This window comes from Cardiocondyla obscurior, linkage group LG25, assembly GCF_019399895.1.
Source record: "Cardiocondyla obscurior isolate alpha-2009 linkage group LG25, Cobs3.1, whole genome shotgun sequence".
Taxonomy (NCBI): domain Eukaryota; kingdom Metazoa; phylum Arthropoda; class Insecta; order Hymenoptera; family Formicidae; genus Cardiocondyla; species Cardiocondyla obscurior.
This window is the reverse complement of record NC_091888.1, coordinates 2,532,299-2,544,782: the sequence shown is the minus strand read 5'-3', so window position 1 is coordinate 2,544,782 and position 12,484 is coordinate 2,532,299. Positions and strand designations below refer to the sequence as shown.

Here is a 12,484-nt window from a genome sequence, read left to right as displayed (position 1 = left end):
AATGGATAAATGTAATTCGGTTATAAATCATATCTTTAATCGTGAAATAGGGCTAAAAATGCATTTAGTACGGATAGTGTTTAGTGCAACGTGCATAAAAAAAACAATATTGCACTGTTAAACGTTTACCAAGGTGATCGTTTGCACGATTACGTGCGAAAAAAATAGACGAGGCCTACATCGTCGACAAGGAAGATGCGGGTGAGTGAGCGCGACAGACGACGGTGCCATTTTTAGCTATTCGCCTGTCGCGCTCACTCACTCGCAGCTTCCTTGTCGCTCATGCGCTATACAAATTAATTTTTTTTTCAATAATGGTTACGAATTTTACAAATTCGTAAAGGACTTTTCGTCTCCAAATCTGATTCCCTACCCACAGTTTTAATATTGCTAATAATATTTCGGACACTCTGTATAACCCGCGACCGGTCGACGTCCGCGGGTTAGTCGCAATATCATAATCGACGTGTCACGCCGCCCGTCGCACGCCTGATTTAAACTATGTGTGGTGAAAATAAAGGAAGAGTTTAACTTATAAAATAGTCTCTTTATTCGGGATTCCCGTACACCTACGCGGATATTTCTTACAGTCCGGGAGGACGGACTTCTTGCACCGACCATGGTGTAACAGTACGTTACAGATCTCCGTCATATTAATACCAGTGTATTTGTATTGTAAAATTACGGCAGAAAGTGAATAATATTGCTGTTTAACAAATAAAGAGTTCTGAAAATTAAGCTACATAATTTACTTACATCTCCACGGATTTACAACCCGTGTAAATCGGCCCTCGGTACTTCAATTTCGTACATGTGCGAATGTCAAGCGTTAACACCGTTCATTTTTTCTTACATACGTTCAAATATTTTTTATTTGTACTTAAAGAGAATAGAAGGAAAAAAAGAGATTAAACAGATTCTGGTAGGGAAAATGAGAACACTTACGGGGTAATACCTAGTAGTAAAATTTATCTTGATCTTTTTTTTATTGGCTTAAATGACGTAAGAACATGTTAAGAATGATGTTTGACATGGTATATTGTTGAAACAATTTTATAAGTACTCGAAAAAGTCAAATTTTTGAAGCTATTCTTAGCACGTCTAAATAACATTGTCAAACTTTAAACGCGTTTCTCTCGAAACCACGTTTTCAAACACGGCTAGTAGTAGAACTCGAGTAATTTTTATTCAATTAATTTGAAATTTACACTGTAACTTTTTAGATAGATTATCTAATGAAGTACACACGATTTTTAAAATTGATAAACAATTGCAATTTTTATAAACAAATAAAAACCGATTTTTTAGTTGAAAAATTTTTACTTAATATTAATGCGTATTTGACTAGCTATACTCTTCTAGATTATAAAACAAATTTACTGTTTTAAGTCCATTCGTTAGGGACTTATACTGCTAGCCGCAAAGCGCCTACAAAAATATCGACTTTTCTTCCGCGCGCTGTTGAGCCGCCATTTTGTAATAAAAAAAAAAAATTTTACACCTAAAGACAAGTTTATATAGTTCCCAAAATTCTACATTGATCGATTTATTAACAAAGTCATAAAAAATTCACAAAAACGAACTAGGATTTTGGTCTTTTTACTAGGTATTACCCCTCAATGCATAAATGCTTAAGTAAGTAATGCTTTTGTATTGTTTTCGGTTTTAGATTTTCTAATTTGTTTCCACAAAATCTATTTATTCCCAAAATATTTGTCTTTTGGTATGACACACCTTGTGTGTGACTCACCAACTTATTTCTTTGAAGGCTTAATATTTTCCAGTTAAGAAACGTACGAGTACAAAAAATTATGAAACACGTATTATAGTCTGTATTGTAGTGATAGTATCGTGATCACCTTTACTTGATACTTACGATAACTTTTGACAGATATTCGAAAGTTACATACACAAACGATATCATACTATTTTTTTTTTCGGCTACAATGTTTTTGAGTATTCATGACCGATGTATAGAATTCTATAAAATATGCAACATAGTTTCGATGTAAAAAGCGTACATAATGAAACAATTCCAAGTATAAAAAAGAACTTCATACGAACGCTTAACAAACCTATAATATACTTGAGTGAAATATTTTCTATTTTGTACTAGATCAGTGGTAAACTTATTTTACCCTTTATTGTACTCATGTGAAGTTTTATTGCGTTAGCTATAGTTATAATCAACTCGAAATAGTATGTTTAATATTTAATGCAGTATTGGACGAAGTTGCTAGGTTTTTGCACTTATAGAAGGCTTGCGTAATCGTTGTTTTGAGTTACATGTTGGAAAAAAAAACAATTATCTTCATACCAGTTTTCAATATGGACATTACTGAATCTTTGGGTTACAGAGGTACTAACTTTGTATAACATAATTTCTGTAAATTATACGATTTTCATCTGTAATAAATATATTAGTTTGATTTAATTTTTCAAACTTGTCTTTCTAAAAAATATTTTATTATTGTAAAAATTTCTTAGATTTTGTATGGGCAATTGAACTTCATCGCTTAGGTTTGGAAGTGATTGGGTTGTGGCCTAATACCGAAAATCTTACTAAAAAAAGTCTATGGTCAGATTTTCGAGTCGGTATCATTTTAATTTTATTAATGTTTATTTTTATTCCAACAATATGTATGATTATACACGTTTGGGGCAATATGGTATTAGTAATAGATAGTTTACATATTATATTTCCTATGATGGCAGTGATAATGAAATATATTATTATGCGATGCAAACGAACAGGTATGCACGTACGTAACTATTAAATAACAGAGATATTCAAGATGGACAAAGTTATTGCTTCACACACACACACACAGAAAATATTCCACGGTTTTTCTAACATTTTTTACGAGGTGGTAGAACTTACTAAAATAAATAAAAAAGATCTTATAGTTTTGTGAAATTTGTAATAAAAATCAAGATATTAATTATTACAACTTAGCAATAAGCGTATATCAAGAAAAGCACTCGATTTATCCGAGCAGCAAAATAATGTGCTGTATCAGTATTAATTTTTGCATGAGACTATTATTAAGATTATAAATTAAGTTTGATGCTTTTTTGTTTTTTAATTTACATTGAAGGCCATTTTGGTTTCTATTTGTATATAATCAACAAATGTTTCCTTGAGCAAATGTAAATTATAATTTTTTTTAAATTTTTAATCTTAAATTAATCAGATAAAAATTTATGTCTATGTATTTTAATCGTATAAAACGATATTCAATTCCGTTAAGCCAATTTGAAAATTAGTTCAAAATTGAAATAAATGATAATACAAATAATTTTTTAATTATTTTAAAAATCTTGCATTTTTCTATGGCTTAATCGAGCGGTTTTTTTGGGCGCTCATATTTGTTCGAGTGTAATTATTAATACCTTTATTATATTTGTGAATATTGCAAAATAGTATAAGACTAATATTTATTTCAATATATTCTACTACTCGGCGAACGGTATTAGAAAAATACTGGAACATGTAAAAAGTAACTTAACAATACTTTAACATTTTAATATTTGAATAATAATACATGCATTTTATTTGTACTTTTTTTATATTTTCAAGTCTTTATTGAAATTGTGAATATGATGGCAGAAGATTGGATGGCATTTAAGCATTTTACGGAAAGAGACGTGATGATAAGGCAAGCGCGAATTGCACGATTAATTATTATAATTGGATATATTCTTATTTTAATAGGATTTGTTACTGTAATTATTCCTCCTTATTATGGCATTCAAATATTATACACAACGAATTTAATGAATCGGACCAAGTTGTTACCGCTGGAGACATTTTACTTTTATAACACAGATATGAGTCCGCAATATGAATTGACATTTTTTATTCACAGCATAACAACCTTATTAGCAGCTACTATTTACATGTCAATAGATATTTTTTTAATGTTAATGATTTATCACATTTGCGGTCAATTAGAGATCTTCCGATATCGATTAATTAGTTTAATCTTATGCCAAAATTTCAATAAAGTTCTAAGTAACATCATTACGGCACATCTACGACTTGTGAGGTACGTTTATTTTAAAAATTAAGAATTTATCAAAATAGCTGGAAGTATACTGGTTTACATAGATTTGAAATAATCCCTAAAAATGTTATTTGATTATGAGATCATTAAAAAACTTAAAATAAAAGTTCTATACTATTTTGCAATATGCGTAATAATCGGAAAATTAAAAAAGAGATTAAAAAGAGAAAGAAATTAAAAAATAAGAAAATAAAGAGATTAAAAATAAAGAGATTAAAAAATAAGAAGTTGGTTAAGAAGTTGATTAGTCTTTTTTTTTTTTGTTCTAGGCTTTTAATAGTAGCTTGTATGATGCTGTTTTTTTATTTACATTAATCCTGACTTTATTATCCATTGAAACATGTAAGCTACATGACATGTACATCGAACATATTTTTACATAAACATATATTACTGTAACATCTAGACCGGAGATAAAGATGAGTAGTGGATAGGTTTACGGTAACTGATCGTTTTATCTTGAGAACCGCGTTAACAAACCGTGTACCTGCGAACCGTCTATATCTCAAGGAAACATTATGACGCCCTATTCTAGCCGTACGAATGGTGGCCTCTGATTTCGATAAAACAAAGCTTTATCGCTTATTATCGGGGATAAGGCCGGTGTGACTTTTGGCAGAATAAATAAAATACGAGAGGTTGTGGCAAAAGCCACTAGAATTAACTATTCAAAACGACCCCACGCCGCAACGACCGCCCGTTCGCATAAAATGAGTAGCTCGGCCTCGAAAATACGCGGCAAGTAGCACGGGCTGAATAGCTGCCCGCAACGCGTAACCGGAATAATCATTTGCCCGCACCGCACACCGCTACGAAAGTTACTCGGGAGGGGGTTCTCCCTCTCTCAAGTTTTCGAAAATATAAGCCAGATCGAGCACGAGTCGGCATCTTATTTCCATCTAGAGAGCACTCCAGGAACCGATTCTCCAGACTAGGGCGCTTCCAAGTTTCTCTCATCCGGCTCTCAACACCGTTACCGACCGGACTCGGGCACACCCGAGCCTTCCTTAACCGGGCACACCTGGTTCTCGACACCGCTACCGACCAGACTAGGGTGCTTCCAAGCCTTCTTTTAACTGGGCACACCCGATTTTCGACATTGCTACCGACCAGACTCGGGCACTTCCGAGCCTTCCTTGACCGGGAGCTCCCGGCCTTTTCCATGAGCACCACTTCTTAGACTCGGGCGCTCCCGAGCCTTTTTCCGACTGGGTGCATCCAGCTCCCGATATTGTTACGATCAGACTCGGACACCTCTGAGTCTTCCTTGAACGGACGCTTTCGACCTCCTCAACAAATACTACTTCTCGACCTGGGCGTCCTCGAGCCTTCCCCGACCGGGTACATCCGGCTCCGGACACCTTGCACCGAAGAGTCGCGACCGCGGAGATTTGTTATTACCGACACGGCCTAGACGGCCCTACCTGTATACTTGCGCCAAAGACTCGCGATCGCGGAGATTCTGCTACGACCGACACGGCCTGAACGGCCCCACCTGTTCCGGCGCCGAAGACTCGCGACCGCGAAGATCTATTATGACCGACACGGTCTGGACGGCCCCACCTGTACCTTTGCGTCGAAGACTTGCAACCGTGGTGTTGGCGATTTACTTGGTAACTCATAGATGGAAAATGAGGACTTTATAGAAAGAACAGATTGAAAAATGGAATAAAGAATAAATGATTTAATTATGAAGCATACAGAGGTCTGTGCCTTGCAATGACTTGTGCGCAACTGAACGCAATAAATTTTATTTTGCCTTTGTTCCTTTGATTCGCTGCCATACGCAGATCTTTCTCTCGTGAACTACTTGCCGTCGTTGCTACTAACCGTTTTGCATTACTATATCTTAACACGTGGAGATCTGTTACGACTGACACAGCCTAGACGGCCCTACCTGTGTTCACCTTGCGCCAATGTCTCGTGACCGCGGAGATCTGTTACGACCGACACGGCTTGGACGGCCGACATTCTGTATACTCGTGACGATGTCGCCCAAGTCTGCACTAATACCCGGCTACTTGTCCACTTTACAACGTCAACGGAACGCATTCTTCTTGTTCTAAATATTAGTCTTACATTGCATCTTTTAATAAGAGTTTATTTTTTATTACGTTTCGGTCTTTGTCCATATCTCGGATCTCGGCGAGTTTTTTTCCCGGTAGAAGTTACCGTGTTATAAGGTTATATAAAAAGAATTAACAATATATTTATTTAAAATTTTATATTCAAGAATATAATAATATTTGCTCTAACAATAAGTTTCTCTTACAGTTTTTGGAATATAATATTATCTCGTTCTAAGCTGTATGTGAATGTATGTGTTTATAAAATAGATAAGGAGAAGAATATAGGCAAATAAGATTTAAATACCAGTTATGGTAATTCGTAGTAAGGTTGGAACATAAAGATGATTTCTTCATATTCCTGAGAATTTAAAAAACGAGGAAGAAAGGGTTCGCTAAGGGATTTCTGGAAGAGTTCCAGGAAAAGATGCGGATAAATAGCTCCAATTTTATCGAGAAAAGCTAGATAAACGGAGTTCATATGAGTCGGTAAAAGAAGAGGAGAAAAGGAGGTATGCAGTTGTCACAAAAACAAAAAAGAGAAGAATTATTAATTTTATTAACGGTTGGGGAATAAGAAGGTCCAATAGGCGAAAAGATAGTAAAATCGGACACCGTTTGGTAAGAAATTGTTAGTTGTGTGGTATTTAGCAAAGGTTGATTTGACAGGTCCTAAAAATTGCAATTTTTGCAATTGCAAAATAGTGGTGGTTCGCGTTTGATCTGTTCGACAAAGCGAGCTATTGTGGGTTCTCCAAATAAACGCGCTAAAAAGATTTGTTTCGTGGTATTCACTAAAATTTACTCTTAGTTCATCTCCTTAGCTTCTCATGAGCGATAATTATTCCTCCCTTAAATATTTCTTTTGTTGACGTAACACGGATCTTAGACATTAAATTGCTGGGCAAGATTTATGTATTAAAGTTTGTTTGTAATTATTTAAAAGGGTTATTTGAAAAGTATCCGGCCTTTTTAAGAAAAACATCTTTCGAAGCGAAACAAAATTTATTTCTCGACGTAATCTCTTTGCAAATCGATACATTTGGTCTAACGTTTCTCTCATCCTTTTAAGCTGTCAGTATAAAATTGATTGTCTAAACCTGAAAAATACTGATTTACAGCATTTTCTACCTCAGTATTTGACTTGTATGTTTTTCCTCTGAGATATTTTTTCAAATTTGAAAACACGACATGTTTCTGGAAGCTGGATCTGGCAAATAGGGTGGGTGCGGAAGCAATTCAAACTTCAATTTGTTTATTTTGACATTGTAATCAAGCACGTGTAAATCCAAGCGTTATTCTGGTAAAACAAGATTTTTTCTTGGCCAAATACAGTCGTTTTTTCTTAATTTCAACTTTAAAATTGACCAGCAATGCAGTGTAGTATTCTCCGCTAATTGTTTCACTCTTTGCAAGGTAATGGATGAGAATTATTCCACGAATATTCCAAAAAACTGTTGCCATCACTTTTCTTGCAGAGCAACGACCTTTGCTTTCTTCGGAGTTAGTTTCCTCACAGCAATCCACTGCATTGACTGTTGTTTGGTCTTAGGCCTATATGGTATACTCGACGGTTATCAAATGTCGCAAAAATTCCGCTGGATTTCAGTGTTTCAGGTTTCAGTTCTGTTATTATTAGTCAGTGTCCATAACACTGTTTTTCGTAAGCACCACGACTCTAATACTTTGCATTCATTTTTGCGTTTGCTTGACGTCATACTTGTGTTTGTTAAACTGTATTTTTTAAAAGTGAAATTAACCTTCCGTGTCCGTGAGCTGTACGGCACGCGCTTATAAGTAACTTTTTTATTTAAAGCGTTGCTAGACGCTTCTACAAAAAGAAAGTAAGTTATACAATATAAAAATTGCACAACAATCTGTATGATACTCGTGATAACATACAGAATATGATAAAATTCAAACTTATAATTACAGTGAAGACAAAAGTCGTAATCTTAACTAACTATAAAGAAAACAAATTATGAGAATTAGCTTAACTTAAATTAAAAATAAATAAATAACATTATATTAAATTATATTTGTTAAAGGATTTGAATTTCGTGATTAATTATGTCACCGCCGCGGGGGCAGCACCTCGTGACCGATCGCCGGCGACGGATCGATATCGATCTGTCGTTCGATAATTGCCTCCGATTCTCGAAGGCGTTGCCGGCTCGAGACTTCTCATTGTTCGTTCAGCTGTGCCAAGCATCGCCTCGTGTGTAACAAAGTGCAGTGTGCTACTCTCGGAAAAATTACTCATCGTGCGACTCATCAGAAAATTTAACGCTTTGTCTCCAGTGCAACTCATCCAGAGCATCCTCGCCGTGTGCAACACGCCCGGAATCGTCTGGAAGACATCACCCTGTGGCACGAGGTGTGTTGAACCTCGTGCTCAGTAACTCGTCTGATCTCGCAGCGTGATCTCACGATTAATAAAATTGTGACTCGGTAAACTCAGTGCGGGAATTCAAAGACAATTAAAAAGACTATCGACTCAGGACTAACTCACGCTTGAAAACTCATATATAGAATCAGTGCGGATCTCACAAAGCGAACACGTGCTCACCGCGAGCCTCCGCGTACCTCGCATACGAAGAACTTCCACCCGCCTTTTCGTATAAAATAAAACCGGCCACGACTGCGTAACATCCCCGCAGCGTTTCGTGTAAAATTCTCACTTCTGTAACATTCATTTTTATACAATATCTAAGAAAAAGAACCAAAACTTAATTAACGTGAAATAAGAGTGAAAACAATACAAAACGTTCACACGCTTGCAAGAATAATACACAGTTATAAAATTATATAATAAATAAAAATCAAATAAATTTATTAATCAAACAAAAGAAGTTATCAAGTGCATGAATAATATCCTACTCTAGAAATGTAAGTAAATACTTTACACAGTGAGGAAGGAATCCACGAGTTTCTACTAAGGCTTTGATTAAAACTTTTTGTTGGCGCTCAAAACCTTTACAGGCTCAAAAAACATGGTCAGAATTTTTTTCCGTACTATAACATAAGCACAAAGGAGAATTAACAATATGAAAACAATATGATAAGCTAGCCTTAAGAGAGGTGTGTCCACTACGAAGTTTATTTATGGATGTAATCGTCCTTTCCTTAAGGTTAATTGTTTAAAACCATATATCTCTAGAATTAGTAATAAAGAATTGGTAATAGAACGCATTACGGTTTGCAAATTTTTCCTGTGTCCATTTGTCCTGTATTTATATCCATAAGCATACAATTTTCATTAAAATTACAAAGTTCTTTACAAGGAATACTAAACTAAGTATCAACACCATTCTTGATTGCTTTTTTGGCACAAGAATCCACCAGCTCATTACTCACAATTCTTTTATAAATAGAGATCCAAAAAAAAATTTTGTTTCAATATTTTTAATCCTTTTTAGATTAAGCAGCAAAGCTTTGATTCGTAATATAAGATAGGAACTTCTTCGATGATTAAATGGGGGCTTCAATACCCGATAGAACTAATCTAGAATCTGAGAAAATCGTTAATCTAGGACAGCCTTTCTCTCCAGACCTAATTCCAGGGCTCTTAAAATGGCCATTAACTCTACCCAAAAAGTGGAACCAAACCTCTAAGTTCTATGTGAAGAAAAGTAGAAGCATCTTCCGAAACCACCAAGAAGCCTGTGAATGGAAGATTATGTACTTTGGACTAATCTGTAAACAAACATGTAGATGAACAAAGCTTTGTCGCAAAGATGCCGTGAAATACATTCTCCGTTTTGGCCTCCTTGTACTGGATATGTTTACTTTTATACAGGTTAACGTTAGGATAAAAGGTCATGGCCTCCAAAAATTCGGAATAAGATAATGGACAACAAGAACAAGAAAGAAGATTAAATTTAGTTATCAAAATTGAATAAGCGTCAAACAAAGGGAAACGGACACAAAAAATAAACGTATCAGATCTTTTAAGGATTTTAAAAAGTTAAAAAGAGGATTATTTTTAGATACTGCAGCAGAAATGAGAAAATTTTATGCAAAATATACATTCCTTATAAGGGATAAAGGTTCTTCAGATTTATAAAAAACAACATTTAGAGAAGTAGAAGTAGATCTATAACTTAAAACAGAACAAAGATCACGACTTTTGACTCTATCCATACAAAGTGATAAATTTGTAGCCGCTGATTTGTCAGCGCCCCAACAGATGCCGGCACCAGTCCTGTTACCGGCTGCGCGACGGCGGAAGCAAATGTTGACGTTGCGGCCGGACTTTTGACTCGGCAACTAAAACGCTCGACACCAACTTTTGTCGGCTGCAGTTCCGCTCGTCACCAACGTTCGAACTTCGTTCACAGAAACTTCTGGAAGGAAATTTAAACAAAGCGAACTTTGAGTCACAGGGATTTCCCGGCTGATTTAACCATGATGCAATTGAAGGGACACTAAAGCGATAACAAGATAAAGGGAGCTAAGAGAACTTAATGCACCGAGCGTCGTGGCCAGTCAGTAGCCACCCAACTCTCAGTCGTCACACTCGCATCAAGGAAGCTGTCGCGATTATCTTTTGTACTGTATAGAGTCTCGTGTTGTTAAAAAAATCTGTAAATTTCTTCTGGTGTTATTATAGTGAATTATTAATTTTTACTGTCTGACTTTATTCAATCCTATTATCAACATCCAGAAATTCTTAGAAAAATTTTTAAATAAACAGTTGAAATATTTCAACCTAAATCTAACCAAGGCACTAAAAATGATCAAAAGAAGGCAAGGATCTGCTTTTCATAAAGTATGCTCTAAACATTTCAGAATTTTAACCGCACATGCTACAAGAACAGAAGCTCTATTAATCTGCGCAGTCCACTCGAGATTTGATTAGAAGGTAATGCTCAAAAATTCAACTATATTAAAATTATAAATTTTAAATTTTTTAATCTTGATAGAAAAGACACAAAGATGAAACGCACGACCTGTTTTTCCCAGAATTGTTTTTTTACGTGCATTATTATTGCGGCTGAAAATATAAAATTTAGTTTTAGTCGAGGATAAGTCGAGAACTAAATTACACAAAATACGAAAAATTTTCTTAATCGCTCGGTTAAAATGTTGAATACCCGTAACCATAAAGATAGAAAAAGAATACAATCAAACGTCACCCGCATTTTGTAGTACTTTACATTTATTGGATTTGTTGGATGGCAACAACAATTATTTAATAAGGACAGTACGTGTAGAAGTGACAAATGTGCGAAGAAAAAATAATACATAAGAATAGGGGAGATAAGAAAAATGCAAGCTCAAGCGTTTCAAAGTTTCGTCTGTACGAACAAAGGGAGTTCAGTAGCATAAAAGCACTAGTTTTGAAAATATTAAAATTGTAGTACGGTTTTTATAATAAATATATGATTTATTGAGATTGCTGATTTACACTGTATATGCTTATATTCATCTCCGGAAAAACTTCTCAGCCACGAATGCAAAATCTTAACAGGTTATGGGCCCAGATTTCACCAAGACGTACTAAGCATATAGACAATGGCATTGAAAACGTACAAGAGAAAAGTATAAGGATGGAGACACAGCATACCAGTTTCAGCATTAAAAAATTGAATAATTCAAACTATCAAGTTTGGAAGTGCAAGGTAGAATTGCTACTCACTAAAAAAAATCTTTGACAGGTATAAGCCACCATTGAATTGCTGGTAGAAGATGATCAGTTGAAACACATTAAAGATTCGACGTCAGCAAAGAAAGCGTGAATAGTGTTAAAAAATTATCACCAAAAGGCAACACTAACAAATCAGGTATTTCTTTTCAAAAGAATCTGTAGTATGAAACTTACAGAATCGGGTAATATGGAAAGTCACGTAAATGCTTTATTAAATTTAATTGATCAACTTGCTGCGCTAGAAGAAGTATTAAAAAATAAAATGATTATAGCGTTATTATTAAGTAGTTTGCCTGAATCGTATAATACGCTAATAACTGCATTAGAAACAAGATTGGAAGACGAATTAACGTTGGAGATCGTAAAAGGTAAATTGTTAAACGAAGACAAAAGATGCAAAAATACGAGAAACAATGGAACCAAAGACAAGGCGCTTAAAGTACAGGGTAAAAGGTTCGAAAGGAACCAGCAACACGAAAAGGATATTAAAATTGTAACATGTTTTTTCTGCCACAAAACAGGACATATGAAAAAGGAGTGCAGAAAGTATCAAAGATGGAAAAGCGGAAAGGAAAAAGATAAGGCGACATGTCAGGATTATGATGCGCACATTTGCTTGAACTTACATGATTATTGCACAAAAGGTACGTTGTAACGAGGGAAAATTCGCGATTTCGGTTACCGACAATCGGGGGTCAGAT

At 35.1% G+C, this 12,484-nt stretch overlaps 1 protein-coding gene across 1 annotated transcript; it reads left to right on the top strand.

Moving 5' to 3' along the window:
• The first annotated feature begins 2,328 nt into the window (after positions 1 to 2,328).
• On the top strand, positions 2,329 to 11,790 carry LOC139111729 (uncharacterized). The gene is made up of 4 exons (XM_070672199.1): positions 2,329 to 2,359; positions 2,455 to 2,754; positions 3,581 to 4,049; positions 11,607 to 11,790. The coding sequence occupies exons 1-4, from the start codon at positions 2,329 to 2,331 to the stop codon at positions 11,788 to 11,790; spliced, it is 984 nt and encodes a 327-aa protein (XP_070528300.1).
• Positions 11,791 to 12,484: the final 694 nt, after the last annotated feature.